The 21,505-nt window shown below is 42.3% G+C and overlaps 1 protein-coding gene and 1 long non-coding RNA gene across 4 annotated transcripts in view; one reads left to right on the top strand and one right to left on the bottom strand.

Annotated features, from left to right (window-relative positions):
- MCF2L2 (MCF.2 cell line derived transforming sequence-like 2) overlaps positions 1-21,505 on the top strand; it is a 527,578-nt gene that overhangs the window by 106,005 nt on the left and 400,068 nt on the right. For 2 of the 3 annotated variants that reach the window (XM_073626294.1, XM_073626296.1), the window contains exons 5-7: positions 6,879-6,998; positions 9,325-9,441; positions 11,562-11,711. In XM_073626294.1, coding sequence (XP_073482395.1) covers positions 6,879-6,998; positions 9,325-9,441; positions 11,562-11,711 — 387 coding nt within the window. The remainder of the gene's footprint in view (positions 1-6,878; positions 6,999-9,324; positions 9,442-11,561; positions 11,712-21,505) is intronic. The other variant, XM_073626295.1, reaches the window with a different exon arrangement.
- The window catches only part of LOC141139804 (uncharacterized), a 42,435-nt gene continuing 42,021 nt past the window's right edge, over positions 21,092-21,505 (bottom strand). Inside the window, exon 4 of the long non-coding RNA XR_012243813.1 lies at positions 21,092-21,494. This is a non-coding gene — a long non-coding RNA (uncharacterized lncRNA). The remainder of the gene's footprint in view (positions 21,495-21,505) is intronic.

The following is a 21,505-nucleotide window of genomic DNA, read 5'->3' as shown; positions in this document are numbered from 1 at the left end:
CTCCTGGCATGTCTCTTCCAGAGCTTTCCACTGTGCTTTTCATTCACCTACCCCAAAATGGATCCCTCCTGAATGACTTTCTCCGGACGTGCTCCCAACTGTCCTCTTTCCTGCTCCTGTTCCAGGACACCTCTCAATGACTGTGTAATGAGAGGCTCCCTCCCAGATCCCGAGCTCCCGGCCTGAGGTACACCGCCCCAGAAAGGGAGTTCCCTCAGACCACGACAGTCTAACACTCCATCATACAGTTCATCCCCCTGACAATACCTCACACAGCAGGCTGACCATGGGTATATATAGGAAGCCCCCTGCCAATCCTAGTTGGAGATTAGTCAGGGCTCCCACATACACCCCATGTCACTCCAGCCCTCGGCCCTGCCCCCTTTCCAGAACCTTCTCCCTGGAAACAGAGGAGGCCGCGGTGCCCAAGACCTGAGGCACATGTCAGTCACCTGCTGCTACATTAAACCACTCCCCTGCCACCAGATCAAAACAAACAGGCCTAGCTCACAGCAACGGCCTGCCTAAATTTACCTGCACTGACAGTAAAAACAAACCCACTGCTCTAGCACCTACCTACCTAAGGTAGAGGGTGCTACATGTATAAGTATAAATGTCAAAACGCATACATCAGAACATATGTCAAAATGTCAAAACATACGGCGAAGGGCCTCCCAGGAGGCGGAAGTGTTTTTTATTTTTTATTTTTTTTTGGTTGGTGGGCAGCATGATTGGCTATGGATTTACCCTGAGAGTAAATTCTTTAGTAAAGGATTTGTCAAAACTGTCTCTTGTGTTTATTACTTTTTTACACCTTTTTGGTGAATGGGCAGGGGTACTATGTACCCGATACCCATTCACATGGGGGGGCTGGGATCTGGGGGCCAGATTCCGATAAGTCCCCGCCCGCAGACCCCAACAATCACAGCTTAGGGTTGTCGGGAAGAGACCCTTGTCCTCATCAACATGGGGACAAGGTCCTTTGGGGTGGGGGGTCAGAGCCCCCCCCTGCTCCAAAGCACCCACCCCCTCATGTTGAGGGCATGTGGCCTGGTATGGTTCAGGGCGGGGTGCTCACTTGCCCCCCCCCCCTTTCCTGACCTGCAGGGCTGCATGCTCGGATAAGGGTCTGGTATGGATTGTGGGGGGGACCCTACACCGTTTTTGTTTTAATTTTGGTGTGGGGTTCCCCTCCAAATCCATATCAGTTCCGAAGGGTCTGTTATGGATTGGGGGGGGGGGCCCATGCCATTCTTTTTTTATTTTTGTCAATAGCTGGGTGTCGGCAATTGTAACTGCGAGTCATTTCAAATGTGATTTAACTCGTCTTTTTTTTTTTTTTCGAAAATGTCACTTTGGCTGCAGCATGATCCATACATGCTACAGATGCGCCATTTTACAAGTACATTAAGGGGACCCCCCAGGCACTATATTTAAAGGAATTGTTCATTTTATTGTTACACTTTTAAGCATAATTAAAATCACTACTCTACTCCTGAAAAAACAATTGTTTTTCTTTTTTTTTTTTTTTTTTTATTGAAACAAGTCCCCTAGGGCAGTACCCAGACCCCCATACCACTTTTATGGCCAATTACTTGCATATAAGCCTTCAAAATGGGCACTTTTGATTTATCCTGTTCGGCTCCCATAGACTTCAATAGGGTTTGCTGTTCGGGTTTGGGCATTTCCCCATTTTGGCCCATCCCTACTAGTTTGGGGTTTTGTTGAGTGTTATGTGATTTATTATATAAAGGATAATAAATATGGGCTCTGTACAATACAGCAAGTGCTTAATTTTGCTGTGTTAATTGTTGAATTAATACTTTGCAGTAATTAAACTGATCCTTGAGAAAATCTAGAGAAAGATACGATTACTAATCATTTATTATTCTATATAATTTAATTTCTTAGCAAACATTTTGTGGAGTGGAAAGAGTGGCTTCTTTGTCACACTCTACAACTCTCAAGTGTAGGAAATTGTACCCAAACCTCTTTAATTGCTGCTGGTACCCTAACTGATTCCTGTGTTACAACTCACTTTACTTGTTACTTCTTCAGCACCTTCAAACATTATCTGCCAAAATTTTATTTGTTATTTCCATGCACTGCACTGATGATTCAGCTCTGTAAGGAAGAAAGAGCTGTATGCAGATTGGACGAAATGGTTCTTTAATATTAGGCTGCATCTCCAATGCAAACCAGCAGTTCTGGATGTTGGCTCAGGTATAATAAAGGAATAGCTTACATGGCTAAACCCACTATATTAAAATGCGGAATAAAACACACATTTTTTTTGGACTTGTGATTTAACTGCAGATATCTTTTGTTATAAAAAAAAAAGTTCCACTGTGGTTCACACTTGTTTAGTGGAGAGTAGGGATGAGCCGAACAACCCCCTGTTCGGTTCGCACCAGAACATGCGAACAGGAAAAAAGTTTGTTCGAACACGCGAACACCGTTAAAGTCTATGGGACACGAACATAAATAATCAAAAGTGCTAATTTTAAAGGCTAATATGCAAGTTATTGTCATAAAAAGTGTTTGGGGACCTGGGTCCTGCCCCAGGGGACATGGATCAATGCAAAAAAAAGTTTTAAAAATGGCTGTTTTTTCAGGAGCAGTGATTTTAATAATGCTTAAAGTCAAACAATAAAAGTGTAATATCCCTCTAAATTTCGTACCTGGGGGGTGTCTATAGTATGCCTGTAAAGGGGCGCATGTTTCCTGTGTTTAGAACAGTCTGACAGCAAAATTACATTTTGAAGGAAAAAACTCATTTAAAACTACCCGCGGCTATTGCATTGCCGACAATACACATAGAAAAAATATCAATACACATTGTCAATACACATTGATAAAAATGCCCCCCGTTATTTAAGAACTGTCAGACGAGGAGCACCGTCACACAGCGGGAGCCTCCCTCCATGCCAGCATGGGTGCGGAGCGGCCCGGAGAAGAAAATGAAGAAGAGAAGAAAAGAAGAAGAGAAGAAGATGAAGAAGAGAAGAGCGGGAGCCTCCCCCCATGCCATGGGTGCGGAGCGGCCCGAGGAGAAGAAGATAGAAGACGCCGCGGAGGAGATGCTGGACGAGAACGCCGGAGGAAGAACCAGAAGAGCCAGAAGAACCAGAAGATGAAGGAAGATAGAAGAAAGAAGAAGTATTTAAATAAAGGAATTGTCAAAAACTGTCTCTTGTCATTTTTAACATTTTTGACAGTTTTTTAGTGAAATGGTAGGGGTACTTTTGTACCCCTTACCATTTCACACAGGGGGGGGGGGCCGGGATCTGGGGGTCCCCTTGTTAAAGGGGGCTTCCAGATTCCGATAAGCCCCCCGCCCGCAGACCCCCACAACCACCGGCCAGGGTTGTGGGGATGAGGCCCTTGTCCTCATCAACATGGGGACAAGGTGTTTTGGGGGGCTACCCCAAAGCACCCTCCCAATGTTGAGGGCATGTGGCCTGGTACGGTTCAGGAGGGGGGGGGCCACACTCTCTTCCCCCCTCTTTTCCTGCGGCCTGCCAGGTTGCGTGCTCGGATAAGGGTCTGGTATGGATTTTTGGGGGGACCCCACGCCGTTTTTTTTTTTTTTTTGGCGCGGGGTACCCCTTAAAATCCATACCAGACCTGAAGGGTCTGGTATGGGATTTAGGGGGAACCCCACGTCATTTTTTTTTTAAATTTTGGCCGGGGTTCCCCTTAATATCCATATCAGACCTGAAGGGCCTGATATGGAATTTAGGGGGACTCCCACGTCATTTTTTTTTTAAATTTTGGTTCGGGGTTCCCCTTTGGGGAATTCCCATGCCGTTTTTATCAATGAACTTCTATGTGTATTGTCGGCAATGCAATAGCCGCGGGTAGTTTTAAATGAGTTTTTTCCTTCAAAATGTCATTTTGCTGTCAGACTGTTCTAAACACAGGAAACATGCGTCCCTTTACAGGCATACTATAGACACCCCCCAGGTACGAAATTTAAAGGGATATTACACTTTTATTGTTTGACTTTAAGCATTATTAAAATCACTGCTCCTGAAAAAACGGCCGTTTTTAAAACTTTTTTTTGCATTGATCCATGTCCCCTGGGGCAGGACCCAGGTCCCCAAACACTTTTTATGACAATAACTTGCATGTTAGCCTTTAAAATTAGCACTTTTGATTTCTCCCATAGACTTTTAAAGGGTGTTCCGCGGCATTCGAATTTGCCGCAAACACCCCAAATTGTTCGCTGTTCGGCGAACTCGCGAACAGCCAATGTTCGAGTCGAACATGAGTTCGACTCGAACTCGAAGCTCATCCCTAGTGGAGAGTTTTCAGTTCTTTTTAACCCATCTCTTCATATCCTGTATGGTTATACTTTCTCGTAGCCCATTAGAGCTGTATAGTATTTTTTTCTCTACACTCTGATTTGGTCTTTAGTCAGCATTAAACATTTTTCAGATTTTCTTTTTCCATTGGTTCTTAACCCCCATCAAATCATTCTTTACAGCTATTACCTTTTGTACCACCACCCCCTCCCTTTAGAATGTAAGCTCTACGAGCAGGGCCCTCCTGTACCTTTTCTATTGAACTGTACTGTAATTGTGTTGTCCCCCTTATACATTGTAAAGCGCTGCGTAAACTGTTGGCGCTATATAAATCTCGCATAATAATAATAATAATAACTGAGTAGGTAATTGCTTGTTGGGTTGAGGTGATACTGAACTCCCTAGAAACTAGATATGTAAATGTTGGCAACAAAATATTGACTGCTCTTGATGGTGGATGTTGCCCAATAATGTGTAGATCATTCAATATACTGTACATCAGGCGTCTCAAACTGGCACCCCTCCAGCTGTTCCGAAAGTACAAGTCCCATCATGCCTCTGTTTGTGGGAATCATGCTTGTAACTGTCAGCCTTGCAATATCTCTTGGGACTTGTAGTTTTGCAACAGCTGGAGGGCCACTAGTTTGAAACCATTGATGTACATAGTTATTGCTGCCACACCTAAATTGTCAAGGATCTAAAAAGCAATCCGTCAAAGTTCAGGTATCATTTCAGGAGCTTTTCCCCCAGCTCCATTAAAACAGTTTAAAACTGAACTCCAGGCTTATGTTAAAAAAAAAACTGATTTGTGCAATTATGTACTAAAACAATTAAATGTAACTATTGTACGAACTTGAATTTGACTTAGTATAAGACTCTTGTAATCCCCTGCACAGCAACGCTCAGTCTGGGAGAGGGAAGGGCAGCAATCTAAGATAATTTTGCTCTGCTGCATGTCCACGATGACAAGTTGAAAGAACTGAGTATTTGTGTTTGGGCAGAGCTCAGCTTTTAAGGTCCGTACACACGATCAGAAAATCGTACGAAAAATACAGCTTTCAAAGCGATCGCACAATAATCTGTTTGTTAGTATAGAGCTTTCAAAAGCCGATCACGACAGTTCACGCAAAATTATTTGATGGGACAAGCACAAAAGTTTTTCTTGTACAATACCAGATCATAGGATCATAGGCCGCTTTAACTGACAATTGTGTGGTCATGCGACGTTGTACCCAAACAAAGTTTATGTCCTTTTTTCCCACAAATAGAGCTTTCTTTTGGTGGTATTTGATCACTTCTGTGGTTTTTTTTTTTTGTACTATAAAGAAAAAAAGACTGACAATTTTGAAAAAAAAAAAACTTTTTTTACTTTTTGCTATAAAACACATACAATAAAAAAAATGTAAAAAATTGAATTTCTTTATCAATTTAGGCCAATATGTATTCTGCTACATATTTTTTGTACAAAAAATCCCAATAAGTGTATATTGATAGGTTTGCGCAACTGTCATGGTGTCTACAAACTATGGAATAGTTTTATGGACTTTTTATTTTCTTTTATTGTTTTTACTAGAAATGGCGGCGAGCAGCGTTTTTTAGTGGGACTGCGACATTGCAGCAGACAAATCTGACACTAAGTGACGCTTTTTGGGGACCAGTGACACCAATGCAGTGATCAGTGCTAAAAAAAAAAAAAAAAGCACTGTCACTGTATAAATGACATTGGCAGGGAAGGGGTTACCATCAGGGGCGATCAAAGGGTTAAGTGTTCTCCTAGGGAGTGCTGTCTAACTGTGGGAGGAATGCTGACACTGGAGGAAAACAGCGATCCGTGTTTCTGCTTAGTAGAAACTCAAAATCTCCATTTTCCTCCCTCACAGAACAGTGGTCTGCCTTGTTTACAGACCGCCATACTGTCTCTCCTCTGAACAATCGCCGGTGGCTGGCGGCCATCGCGGCTGCCATACCCGCTGATTGGCTACCGCTGTGATTGGACACAGCTCTGGTGGCACGCACTCCAGAGCTGAAGACAGTGTGACAAGACAGCGATGACGTACAGGTACATGATTATGCTCTTAATGGCTGCCCTGCCGCAGTATATGTACGTAGGGCAGTCCTTAAGTGGTTAATCAGTACAGTTGTCGTCCAAAAATACAATACAAATACAATGCAATACATTACATCACTTCTAAATTTATTTTATTCTGTTGTACGAGAATTTTCATAAGTTTAGTAACTTAACGTTCATTCATCCGATAATCTCATCGCGTGTACCGGGTATTACTCAAGGAAAAAAAAAATAATAATATGGGGATCTCTGTGTGTTGCTGTACTAGCCGTTAGCATATTATCTTCTTGTCTTCTCATCTGAACGTTTTGCTGTGATACATGAACACTGCTTGAGAAACTTTTACATTTTAAGTGATGCTTATTAAAGAAATTCATACCCTGAAATTATCTAATTGCAGTCATATGAAGTAGCAAAAGAAAAAAATATAATGTTAGCTGAAGAATGGCCATCAATAAACCTGCCATCATTTACTATTCATATACAAATGTTGTTTTCTCTAGGGGGCTTTTCCTGGGAACCTGCAGCTGGTGTTTGTTTTGCGGCCATCTCGGTTTATTCAAAGGGCCATTTCTGACATTGGCATTAAACTCTACAGAGATGACTTAAAAATGAAGGTACCGGTAAGCGTGTATTTTCATCTTGTGTTCAACTTCCTGCATGCGCTAATCTAGAACATTACATTTTACATAAATACTTAAAAAATCACCATTTCATATTAGCGACTCTATGGTACACCCTCCCATCTGACATCCTTCAGTTGTCAGGTTGTAAATTGCTGGCTGAAGAGTACTTGCATCCAATCAGGTGCAGGCACTGTTTGGTTATTTTGAAAAAATTGGGGTAAATTGGGGAAGCATGAGAAAATAAACACAGATCTCTGCTTTCCAAAAAAATAAAAACTGACAGTGTTTACATCTGCCAGAGCCAGAAGTAATGTCATGTCGCTTCCAGCCTCCCATGGTCACAGAGATAGCCGGGGACCATCCGGTCAATGGCCAGCTCTATGGTAATCCAGCGCAGCTACCGGCTTCCCAATCACACGGGAGAGCCTGGAGAGGGGGGGGGACATTACAGGGAATCGCCAGCTGAAAATTCATTCAGATACAGTGGAGGTTGGTGCTCAATATTTGGGGGGGTGGGGGAAAACAAACCTGCCCCCCCGTGGGGCAGATGGTGGTAATCAGTGAACCCCCAGCACGGGAGATGGACGGTATCAAGCGGTGAGCCCCCCGCGCGCGGGAGACGGACGGCGGCGATCAGTGGCCCTACCATAGGAGGCCGATGCTGCTCCTCGCTCCAGCTTGCTGAGGAAAGAGTGCTAATTATGTGCCTCAAAAAAAAAAAAAAAAACCTATTGAAATCAATGTGTCCAGCTCCCTGCATGTAGATTAGGGGCCGGGCGCATGGATTAGGGGGGCGGCGCCCCTAATGGATGGGCCGCCACTGTTCAGATATCACCAACCTACTGTAAGGACATCATATGACAATGGTTAACAGGGCGAAAAAAAGAGGATGAATCTCCCTAAGGGGGGCACAGACAGCATTAATTATCTGTTTAAAGCGAAAAAGAAGGAAAGAAAAGTACCACTACCTAAGTGTAGCATTTATTGAAAGATTTTGGTAAAATGAAAAACAATACTGTAAATATGCACTCACGCTTGATAGACATTAAAAAGCGTATCAATAGTTCTCCAGTAGGTGGCAACCTTCCAGGTAGTCAATGGTCAGCATCCCCTCCGCGTGGACTGAGTGTGTATATCACATGGATAAGAACCACTGTGGACCCTCTGTGCACTTTTTAATGTCTTTTAAACATGAGTGCATATTTATTGTTTTTCATTTTACTAATATGTCTTAATAAATGCCACACTTAGGTAGTGGTGCTTTGCGCTCTCTCTTTTTTGCTGTTTATACATGGTTTGCTTGTGGGAGCCTCCCAGATCCTGATTGGAAGACAGACTGCTGAGGCTGCCATAATGTAAACTTCATGCCACAATGACTTTTATGGACTTTTCTTAGGACTGCAAAGACTGCAGGGAACTGGGGGGCTCTTTTTACTGCAGGGGTGGGGAAAAGAATACTCTTGCAAAGGACATCTGCTTCCAATTTGCAGAGTGTAATGAATTCTACAGGACAGCCCTGTGGTATCTACGACACTTAGTACACCTGGACTCAGAGGCACCCTCAATGGCAGTGTAGCCCCAGACCACCTCCTAAATTCAGTCCTGTTGGGTGCTATGGGCACTGATTTTTGCAATTAGCACTTTATTTAATGCACTGTATTACTGAACACGTGCTAGTTTTAACATTAATAGTGTGATATTAAACATACTTTATTGCATGCAACAGTTTCTAAAGATAAAGGGTTACTTTCATATTATCCTTGAGGACTTTAATATTGATGGAAAATACATAATTGCCAAAGTATAAAGTATTGTGGCGGGCAATCTGTCACAGAGGTAAAATAATGATCCTCTTGTAAACCCAGACTGTAGATGCCAATACAACATTCTCTCCCGTCATCTTCATAATCTGCTTGCAAAAGTTTGCCTGCCTTTTCAGTGAGCTTGAACCATTGACTTCAATGGGAAAAACCAGTGTGCAGTACAGGCAACAATAGCACCGAGCGAAAGAGGTTTTTAAGACATGTCATTTAGAAAGAGAAGTATAATTTTCTCATTCCGATCATCATTGTCCTCTACTCATGTTCCTTTTAAGTTGGATTTCTGTTTTAAAGCATTGTTCTTTGTTTCTGGGAATGCCATGACATTAAAAATGTATCATATATGTCCCAAGTTTGTCATTTGTAATTTTCTCTTGTCTGAAATGTGTGTATCTAACTCATTGCTAACTTAACCTGACATATGTCCATGTATTTGTTGTGTACCGCTAAATTTAATTTTAATAATGACTAACAATGTGGTATCTAATGGTCTGCAATTACAGATTATTATGTTAAACTCTGCTTCGGATCTCCTTGGATACATTGACAAAAGCCAGTTAACTAATGATTTGGGAGGCACTCTGGAATACAGCCATAGTCAATGGATACAGCACAGAACTGTGAGTAGCTAAAATTCATAACCTGACACATATCGAGAGTTTTAAAAGGCACTGTATTCCTTAAAAAAATATTATTTATTTTACAGATAGAAAGGGATTTATTCATATTTGTTTAGTAAATTGCAGAGATTTGACATGATAAGTGCAGATTTTAGTTTTTGGACTTTTGATAATGAGATTGAGCACAGAGCAATACATTATTATAGCTTTTATTACAACCAATTACTGCTGCAGTGTGGTCATCAGAGACAGATTTGGACATACAGTAGATACATCAGCCAGTTACTAAAGTGGCAGGCCTGTAAGAGTGGCGCACAGCCATATATACTTAATGTCCCTGATTGTCAGTAACACATTTCTGTGACTAATGAACTGTTAGTTACAGCCACATTGATTTCCAGTTCCATAAGAATGGAACAGTGGGTTTCAGTTCTCTCACTGTGGTCTGTACCCCTGAAAATGTACTACTAGTAGTGTAGAGTGACAGTTTTCCTAGCATTCTAGTCTTTAGTATCCTGGAAAATATAAGCTAGTTGTCTGCTATTCAGTTCTTAGACTTTGTAGCAATTGGTGCTATAGCAATCAAACTGATAATGCCATCCAACCATATCAAAGAAGAACTGTATGTTGCCAGCGCACTTTTAACCTTCATTAGGCATGGATTATGTATAGGATGAGAAACCATCATCTATATATTTAAGGAAAAACTACCACTACTGTGCTGAAGAGATTACTTTCTTGCAGTTGCTTTGGTTTACGTATTAGGAAGGATGGGACACAGATGTGCAGAAACACCCAGTTTACACCCAGCTTATGACGCTCACTATAACTATATGTTTTCATGAACGCCTCTTGCACATGATACCCCTGTTTGAGCATCTACTTTTTCAGACTTTTTTTGTGTACATATTTGCACGTATTTACGTGCATTTTCGCATATATGCATTCATGCAATTTCGCACAGACTCTCGCAATTTTTTGCAAATGTGCGAAAACGTATTCCCACGGTCTCGTTCTACACAATATGTAAATGGATATTTGCCCGCATTTGTGTGCATCATGAGTATTTGCGCACATAAGGCGTAAATTACTAACAAAAAAAGCAGATTTTTCTGTTTATTTATTTTTACTGAAAAATGCACGGTGCTTGTTTATGCTTCTGTGTACATAGGCACAATACAATTAATGGGCTGTATTTTAGCTCAGTGAAAAAAAAAAAAAAAAAAAAAAGCTGTACTGAGCTTTTTCAAGCTGCAGTGTACAAGAGGCCTAAAGCTTTAATATATTTACCATTTGTGTATTTTGCCCTATCGGCTTTCTTTATATGAGCTGTTCAATCAAACCAGAACAGCAGCAGTTAATTTAAACAGTTTTCTGCAGTTAATGCCTCTGTCCAAGCTTATTTACTACTAGAATTTGTAGTTCATCTGGCTTTTTCAACAGTGATACTGTTCAAGATGTAGTAACCCAAAGTAACCAGATTTCATTTTTTAGTAGGTCCTGTTTTATGGGTTTCCTTTTTTGAACATCATAATTGCTCTCTTACATTGCTTTATTGCTTAACAATGCATTGCTAGGGATTTTGTGCTTTGTTAACTTTATACACTGATAGAGAAACTGGGTTAGAACCATTACTGAGCCAATTATGCAGGGGCATATCTGGTACTTTGATTCAAAAATGAATGTCCTCTTTCTTTGCAATAATGGCAAGGTAATAGTAATATCATGATGAGAATGTATAGAAGGTAGAAAAGACTGCCATGTTTGCCATTATGTACTGTACTGAGCTATCTATACAAGATAATTAGGAGATTCCTTGTGAAGCCTTGATTAACATTTTACAATGATCAGGAGTCTAGATACATCACGGCCTTTATATAAACCACAGTCTTCACTTTAGCAGTGGATTCAGTGAGCCGTTAAGTAGTAAGCGATGACTTACACAAAATGAATGAGGTTCTGTGAAAGTAAAATACTGCCTGAATGTAACAAGCTTGCCACTTCAATGATATGAAGGGTTTACTGTACAAATAAATGAAAGCAACATCTGTGTCCATTCCAAGTAAACACAAGTATTTCACATACCCAAACTCTTAATCGTCTATTTTTCCCCATAACAGGCTATTGAGAGCTTTGCTCAGGTTGTGAAGACTACAGCGCAGAGTTTGCAGACATTTGGCACAAGCCTGGCAGAAACGGAACTCCCAAATGATGTCATCTGCACTGAGGAGCTACTCTTGTCACATACAGAGCGCCAGACCAAGCTCAAAGTAGGTGCTATATTCATAATTGTATTCATTCATTAATATAATATATACGTACAGAAAATCAAACTCATCCTTTCACTTATGGAAACAAACATTTAAAAAAATGCATTTGATAAAACATAGAGAACCTAAATGTTTTATTCTTCAAAAGGTTTATATTATTAAATACAAATACTAGCCCCAACAGTTGGGTACTGTTACAACATGTGAATGGCCATTTATGCAGTCACATTTATCTGCCATCCAGGACAGCTTACCAATTGTAATTGTTTGTTAAGACCAGGCTTTCTCAACCTTTTAGCCCTAGAGGAACCCCAAAAATAATTTTCATGTTTCGGGAAACCCTTACTAAAACCAAATCATTAGGGCTCAATAGGAACAATGCTCCTTATATTGGTGGTCAATAGGAAGAATGTCCCCCTTAAAGTGGTGTTCAGAATGCCACCCTTAAAGACAGCTAAAAAGATATTTGGCGTCATGCTGCTGGTTTTGCTAAGTGGTGCTGAACTTTGAACACTGTAGGCATTATCAAATAAGTGGTTCATCAGCCACAGCTCAAGGAATCCCTAGCAACCTCTGGAGAAACCACAGGGTTCCTCGGAACCCTGGTTGAGAATGGCTGGTTTAGACAATTCAACAAAATTTACCAATAAATATGTATCAAGTCATCCTGACATAAAATAAATATGATTATATAATGTCTATATGTCCAAGATATGATGCCAGAATACAGTGTAACTAACGCTGTCTGGGAAAATCATACTCTTCCATAAACACCACATACAGCTTAAAGGCATCTCCCAAGCATGTAAATGGTGTTTTTTTTCCCATGTTTCTCTTGAAGTTGCATAAAAAGAAGGGCCCTACTTTTTTTTTTTTTATTTGTATTGACAAATGTCCCTCATGAAAGTGGCAAGCTTCCCAAGACTGTGCTTGACATCTCCTTTTCTATTATCCTTAAAAATTAATTTTTCAAGAATTGTCCCATAGACTTTAAAGCGGAGATCCACCCAGAAGAGGAAATTCCACTTTAGGCACGCCTCCCCTGCCACATTTGGCATGCAATTTTTCTTGGGGGGGTACCTAGTTTTGATAGGTACCCACTCCCACTTCCGATTGGTGCAGCAGGCAGTACAGAGTGCACCCGGCTGTGAAGCGTCACAGCCGGGTGACCACAGGTGAAATGTCGGCACCGCGGAGAGGAGAGGGAGAGAAGAAAAGGTTCGGGTTACCACATTGCTGGATCGGGGGACAGGTGAGTGTCTGTTTATTTAAAGTCAGCAGCTACACTTTTTGAAGCTGCTGACTTTTTTAATAAACATAAAAAGGACTAGAGCTCCTCTTTATTTTGGGTTGGGACTTAGGTTTTAGTTTTCAAACCTTATGCTCCATGAGCCAAACCCAGGCACATTTACTCATATCTATCCACATCTTTAATTATTAAATTAAAAATAAATTTCACGTATTGGGAAAACTTGAACTATCTGTAGCAGACAGAATCAATTTTATTGGGTTGAGTTTATTTCCTATATGTTGAAATATTGCAAAGCACATTCCCACACAGGTACCTATTGTCTTTTTAAAAGAGCTAAACTCCTTGCTGATCCATTATATATTAGGAAAGGCGTGCCCCAAATTAAAACTGCCAACTCTTCTAAAGCTAAAAAAAAGAAATTGGTCTATCTCTGCTATTTATCTTTGTTATGAGACTGGACAGTTGAGTTCCCTGGCTGGATAGACTTCAGAGTCCTTCCATCTGTCATTTGTGACCACTTGTTCAAGACATCTAGGCTGGAAGAAACAATTCTAAATCCATAAACCTGCAGTCTTGGTATTAGGGCTGTCAAGAGAATTCTGCATTTCAAGAACTTTGTCCACCGTGTCTTACACAGTCATATTAGAATCATATGGCAATAGGGCCTTGTCTGATTTACACACTAATAAAGCTTTATGTTTGAGTAGGTACTTGGAAGATTCAGTCTACTACATACTTTCTTCCACAGATAACTACATCTTTAAATGCTCAACTTAGATATCAGGCAGAAGTTATATCTAGCTTAAATTTAAAGGTCATTGTGGTTTAATTTCTAATATATATTTAAATCTTATTGAATCTAACATGGGGAAAACAGCCTTCAAATGAGACATTTGAGTTTGTATTTCCCTCAGCACTACACAAGGTTGCTGAGCACTAAAATGATTTACCAAACGTGACCTACTCCTAGTAGCTTGCATAAAATGGGTCAGGTGGTTATTTAGGACTGCCTGCAAGATTTCTCATACAGTATGATATGGGTATGCCTCATATGTGTAAGGGGTAGGCGGGTGATGGTGGACCTTCCTTCATGTTCCCCACTAACTCGCTGGGCACCAAGTGTGGGTCAAATAAGAGGACTACCCCTGGGGTGGGTTCTTCTGGGCTATGCTAGACACTTGAACAGGGTCACTGCCATGCAGATGGGGTACCTTTACTTGAGCCACGCTCACGACCCTGTAGATGACAAACATGAACAAACTCTAGTAAACTCTCTTGATATCATGTACACCAACACGAACACTTGTTCATTTAGGAGAGACACGCTGGGCTTACGTCCAGATCCACCTGTCCAGTATTTGCCACTACCTCTCCCCAGTAGTGGAATAGGGCCCCGCCGTGTCCCTAGCGTGGGCTCCATATGCACACTCTTAACTTCCCATACCTCTGCGCAGGATGAGAACCTCAGCGGTGCGAGCCTGCTCCCATTGCTATGGGAGACAGACCACTTACGGAGTACAGACAACATCTCCCTCACTGCTAGAGGCTGTCCCTCCTGACATAGGTACATGCTACCACAGGCTGCTTTGACTGACTGTAGACTTCCATTGCCCATGGAAACCACATGTAATACTGCACCAGGATGACTTTTTAAGTGCTGACTCTTCATACCCCAATGTGCCTATTGACCCACACACTGGAGACTATGAGTGGCACAGGTTTTAATAAACACACACTCACCTGTCCCACGGTCCAGCAATGTGGCTGCCTGGAGCCTCGGTTCTCTCCCCCGCCTCTCCCCTGGCGCCGGCATCACTAGTGTGGACACCCGGCTGTGACAGCTTGCAGCTTCACAGCCAGGTGCACACTGCGCATGAGCAGGTCGTGCTGCTCATCCTGAATGGCCGGGCAATCTTCTAGGACCTGTGACATGTCCCAGAAGATTGCAGGGAGGGAGGGGAAGAGGAGAACTTCCGCTCGAATCGCCTAGGCGGCCCGAATGGAAGTGGGAAATCAGGAGTCCTTAAAGCGGAAGTTGCACTTTTGGGTGGAACTCTGCTTTAATAACTTCAGAACAGGCAGAAGGCAAAGTTGAAAGCTTTACTTAGAAAGGTGCAAAACATGAGTTAAAAAAAAAAAAAACAGTCCTTTCCCTACATTCCTTGTGTGCTGCCCTGGCATACCTTTATAGGCAGAGTCTATACTAGTGTTTTTAGGAGGACTACAGATCTCCCCTCAGCTCCATAGGATGTTGGCAGGCTCCTCATGCCAGGCATATTTCAGTGATGACAGATAGCAGAGAAGGTAGCTGAAGGAGAGCTAAGTAGAGTCCTTCCAGGCAGATGGTGTGATGGAGGATCAGGTCACATGGTAACTGTCAGGCATTCCTTCTCCCATGCAGCTGGACTCATCTGGGCAGAGCTCCCTCCTGATTTTATATGCAATGGGACGGGGAGGAGGAAACCAGCAGCTGGCTGCCAAAAACAGAGATCGGGCAAATAAGTTAGCCCTTTCCCTCCCTGCCGGGCAGCAGCTGACTAGCAGTTTCAACCTGCTTAGACATGGCATAATGTTATATCCTTCCCTTTGGAACACCTAGTTTTAGAGATTCCTTGAACACTTGAATGTTCTCTGTTTGTTTTTCTTAATGAAGAACCATGCTCCTACTACTTTAGAATTTGCTTTACAAGAGATGCTTTATATTTGCTTCTCTATGAGCATCTTTATGGCTTCTGCACCCTAGCAGTCATGCCCTGTCTAGGTGCTTACTGGTGGAATTTGCACACTTGGAGATTATGGTGCCACTGCTATTTCCAGGTATCATGTATGTCTACTCGCAGTGTGTGTTTTGTTAACAGAATTACTAAGCTTCACTGCCCAAGGCACTTTTATGCATTTTGGTAAGACATGAATTAAGCCTCGTACACAAGATGAGAAAATCGGACAAATAATCATCGTCTTTTTTTTTTTTTTTTGCTTGCTAGTCTCATATCTAAAATGAAGAGGTTACTAAAGTTGCGAAAATTCTCGTACGAAAGAAAACAACTTCGGAAGTGATGTAATGTGTTGTGGTGTATTGTATTTGAAGCGCTCCCCGAAGGAGCGGCTGATTAATTATTATATCCGTAATTCACGCTTACCACCCAGCCCATCGCAGCCCATAAAATCAGAAACAGTCCATATTGTATTTTTCTCTTGCTTTATTAAATAACATGAACTGGGATAGGAGAAGAGTTTCTTTTGAGATGCTCTTTTGTTGCTTTATAATCTTTTCTGTTTCTTTCATGCAAAGACCTAGCTTCACTGCGGATTATAGAAAATCACTCTATGTGATTTTTTCATCGGGGAAGATGGAAGTAGATTTGATAGAGAATAATAGATAAAGGGGTTGATTTACTAAAGGCAAATAAACTGTGCACTTTGCAGAGTGCAGTTGCCCTCTGCAAGTGCAATTGCTCCAAAGCTTAGTAAACGAGTTAAGGCTTCACTTTGCAAGGAGTACCCAATCCCGTGCAAGGAAAATGAAAAAAACTGCATTTTTGCTTGCACATGATTGGATGATGGAAGTCAGCAGAGCATCTGCTCATTTACCAAGCTCTGGAGCAACTGCTCTTGAAGAGGGCACAGTCTTTTTCCCTTTAGTAAATCAACCCCAAAGAGTCACTCTGATATCTGCAAAACCTTTTTAGAACAGTCTGTATCTCTATATGTGTATTTGCAGCTTTACCGCTACCTTTTTACCACTACTTCCCATCTGCATGGTACTTCCAAGTTGAGCTAAAGAAAAGTCACTCTGAATAACTCCTCCTGCTTGACTGATTGGAATCCCGGGGCATTGTTGAACCCAAAGTCACAGGCCATCACCACCCGTCTCACTGACTTGCGTACCAATATCCCTCAGTCTCTGGCAGTACCCTTCCCTTGGGCTTTCACTCAGGTGATCAATAGTCCATGTGCCACTCATAAACGATCGATCGTCCAGTTTCCTTCCGCTTAGTTGCTACTTCTGCAAGGATTCTTTGTTCCCTTTCCGTTTTCAGGCACGCTCCCTTCCCCGCAGGGGCGGCCAACGACACCACCAACTACATGCCGTACGGTGTCATCTACTCCTCTACGGATGCCGGTTCCCCACCCTCCTCGCAAGGGGGGCTCCGTTGGCTCCCCGGAGGGGGAACCTCTCCCCTCCGGGAACCAGGCTGGGCTTCTCTCAAAACTCGAACTCCTACTCCTCCTGACTGACCATGTGACCCGGCTTTTATATGGGAGTCCCGGGGCATTGTCAAACAAATTAATGATTGGCCAAGACTCGCACACAAACTACTTGTCACTCAAATCCCAAACGAACAAAACAGGCCTGTTATAAAGATACAAGCCTGCCTAAATTTACTTGAAATTGTAAACTAACAAAAAGGTCACCTACATAAAAGTAGGTGCCCGCTACATACACCCCCCGCTTGAATCACAACTGTCCCCAGTTGTGGGGAATGAATTTTAGAGTACCTCCTTAGTTTTAAGGAGGAAAGAGCATCTCATTACATCAAATGGAATGGGGAAAAGGAAAATAAACTTGAAACAGAAATAACATCGACATTACTGTACACAATAACAGCACAATATAGTGTTCACTTATACAATTTACATGGCCTGACTGTAGATCCCTACAGCTAACATTCCATACAAGCGGAACCAAAGCACTACTCCCGCAGGAGGAATACTCTGCCTACCACAGGCCTTCATCTGCAAAATGGACAGCCGTCACATCTTTATATACCTAAAAGAAGTCACAAACATTTCTAACTAATACTAACTAATACACACATTACCAAACAGAGGGGGTTATTATCCTCTACTGGGTAATCAATTTAAATATATACAATCTTTTATGGCATGTACGTTTCTGTTAGGTTCATTGCTCCCTCAAAAGGAGTCCAGCAGTCCTCCTGTAGAGCGCACCCTAAACAGACATGCTCAGCAATTTAATCCATCTGCCCGTTGGCAAATAAACTTTCTGTTTGGCTCTTAAACAAGAGTCCTTTGTAGGAGTACTTGTGCAGCAAAGGGACTTAGCAGAAACAACACACTCTAGTGTCCATAACTTTGTCCTTGTTAGGCACCATGAATGTGAGTCTCCTGCTGGGCAAAGTATTTGGGGAAAACCCACCCTAACCCATCTGCCATCCTGCAGTCAATCTGGGTATTGAAATACATTTGTGAATGCACTTCCAACAATCCTGCTCACAAATAGTACCTCGGGTCAGGCAACCTTTTTCGACTGTCCCCTGGTCCTCTCACCGAGATAATGTAGCTATGGGTGTTTTGTCCGGCCTTTACCACCAACACTCTATCTTTGTGAATCGCTCTTCCAAGTCTCCATTCACGGTGGATGTCTTTAAATCAGACCCAAACCTCACTGTCAGGTGTCCTTTTTGGTTTAGGAACATGAAGATAATCCCAAACAAGATCGTCCTCCCATGCTTCCCGGGAACTTTCAACAATTTCCATAATGCGTTCAGGAACATAGGGATAATCTACGCCCGACTCCTGAGCCACCCTCCTCTGAACCTCTCTCTGAAATCTTGAAAGTCTGGGCAAATCTTTAGCCTTTCCTCTGCTAGGCAAAACATATGCGTCAGAAGCTCTACTGACCCACTGTTTATACGTGGCTGCCCTGGTAGGAAGGGTAGTACTTGAAATATTAAACAGAGGTACTGGAGTTTTAGATGTACCAGATAACTTTTCTGACACTCCTGTGGAAGCCTCCACTGAAGTAGAACTTTCTAGGAAACATTCTTCCTCATCGCTTGACTCAAATTCTTCAGGGGATGACCATTCAAATAGATTGACCATCGATCCATATTTTTGCAAAATCTGTGGTGATCCCCAATCTACAGCCCGGCATCCATCTACCCTGTCCGGCTCACCCGAGGGATCCCCCTCCTGTAACTTAGACTCCTCAGGGGTTTCTTCCAAAGACTGGGCAATACCTTCAACTGTCCCTGGGTCCCCAGCCAGGCTACGGACTTTTCTATTAGATCCTACCTGATCTTCTGGTGGTTCCGATTCAGCCGAATCAGATGGGAGCTCCTCCACAGCTGCTGCAGGCAATATACGACCCTCTCCAGCCTTCCAAATCACCTGTTCTTGTGGCAGACCATTGCAATACTGGTGGAGTAGTACTTAACTTCTTGTTGAACAGGTCCCAACCGTGTCAATTGAACACCACAATGTCCACACTGGGCCCAGGCGGTGACTCCAACCGTAGGCCTCTGACATCCGGCACACAACATACAAAGTCTCTCCACTCCGTCAATCACTCCTAGCGCCAGTCCTCCGGTGAGCTCTAATCGAACACCGGTGTCGATCAGAACCCGGTCCTGCAAGTCAGACAACCGCTGCATGACGAGTGTATTCCCAACACCTTCCGCCATCTTCCTCCGCCTGTTTCGGTCTGGCGCGTGGCACGCTGAATAACATCTTCATCTGCAAAACCTTTTTAGAACAGTCTGCATCTCTATATGTGTACTTGCAGCTTTACCGCTACCTTTTTACCACTACTTCCCATCTGAATGATACTTCCAAGTTGAGCTAAAGAAAAGTCACTCTGAATAACTCCTCCCACTTGACTGATTGGAATCCCGGGACATTGTTGAACCCAAAGTCACAGGCCATCACCACCCGTCTCACTGACTTGCGTACCAACATCCCTCAGTCTCTGGCAATACCCTTCCCTTGGGCTTTCACTCAGGTGATCAATAGTATTCTTTGTTCCCTTTCCATTTTCAGGCACACTCCCTTCCCCGCAGGGGCAGCCAACGACACCACCAACTACATGCTGTACGGTGTCATCTACTCCTCTACGGATGCCGGTTCCCCACCCTCCTCGCAAGGGGGGCTCCGTTGGCTCCCCGGAGGGCGAACCTCTCCCCTCCGGGAACCAGGCTGGGCTTCTCTCCAAACTCGAACTCCTACTCCTCCTGACTGACCACGTGACCCGGCTTTTATATGAGAGTCCCGGGGCATTGTCAAACAAATTAATGACTGGCCAAGACTCGCACACAAACTACCTGTCACTCAAATCCCAAACAAACAAAACAGGCCTGTTATAAAGATACAAGCCTGCCTAAATTTACCTGAAATTGTAAGCTAACAAAAAGGTGACCTACATAAAAGTAGCTACCCGCTACATATTGTAGTGTATTCTCTAGTTTGCAAGCATGCATGTTCTTGGTCTTCCAATTTTTTAGATTAATACTGTACTGATGAAACAAAAATCATATGTTCTGGTAGTGTAGGAGAATTGTTATTACATTAGTCCCTTTGGATAATTTAGCATGAACTGTCGTGGTTGGCTCTCAAAAGCTGTGTACCAATGATCAGATTATCACACGATCGCTTTCAAAATCAGTATTTTTCGTGCAGTTTTCTGATCTTGTGTACTAGGCTTTAAGGTCAGCAAACAAGAATATGGATAGAAGCTGACAGAGCTAGACACCTTGTGAACACGAGCTTTTAGGCAAAACAACACAAGCAATCTTTAATAGTAATTTATTAGATTTATTTCATCAGGTTATCCCAAGGCCAACTCCATAGAAGCCACTGTTTCTATGTACTACACTGACATTAGACAACTAGCCTATAACAGCTGCATGCAGTATGAAATAAATGACTGTATAATATTGGACCATATCTGTTGTATAGACCAGACATTTTGGGTTTACAGATGGCATAAAGGAATAATTTGCATCCCACAACCTACTATCCTAGTTTTTGGGATTTGTGATGATAGTGAGACATATAGCTTGACACCTTCTGTTTGAAAAAAAAAACGCTCACTCCTAACCTGATGTTTGAGTGCTCTTCTCCTTTTCTTCACTTGTTATTTTTTTTAGACTGATCGGCATCCATTCAAGCGTTTAATAACCTTTAACCGTGGACCCAGCACTGCTAGTTTGTTCTCAAACTATACTGTTCATTGTTTTTCTTGCATTGTCTTATTGGCCAATTGTTGCAGTCACATTTATTGTTAACTGCATTCTCAGATTAAAATAAAAAATATATATATATAAAAAAGAACACTCACTGAATATTGATTAAAATTGTTTATTGTAACAAATAATACAGTGCTTCAACAGCTAAGCAGGGAAACAAATATGTCAATCAGCTTTATTCAATAAAAGAGCCCTAATTCTTAATTTCAGCCAATCAGACTTCACTCTTCTGTAGTCAGACCAGTACATAGTGGAGTTTGTTTGGTTTTCATGGGTTAGTGCATACAGAAGTTAGCACCCTTTAGAAATTAGAGCGTCATATGTGTACCATGTTCACTTTTAAGGCTGTATACTTCTTTTATGGATCTGTACGTCTGCTTGTAAATATGAGAACAAAATAATTTTTCCAGCTTCGGGCATGTATATGAAAAAGGGATATTTTAATCTCAGAAGAGACACATTTCCCTGCTCAGTTTTTCTTTTAAATTCCTCCTCATGAATATTGCAAGTGTGCTGTCACCCAAACTGAATTTTCCATGGAGCCTGGTAAAGAG

This window comes from Aquarana catesbeiana, linkage group LG04, assembly GCF_042186555.1.
Source record: "Aquarana catesbeiana isolate 2022-GZ linkage group LG04, ASM4218655v1, whole genome shotgun sequence".
Taxonomy (NCBI): domain Eukaryota; kingdom Metazoa; phylum Chordata; class Amphibia; order Anura; family Ranidae; genus Aquarana; species Aquarana catesbeiana.
Note: the sequence above shows the minus strand (reverse complement) of the source record. Positions and strands in the feature narration are given on the sequence as shown.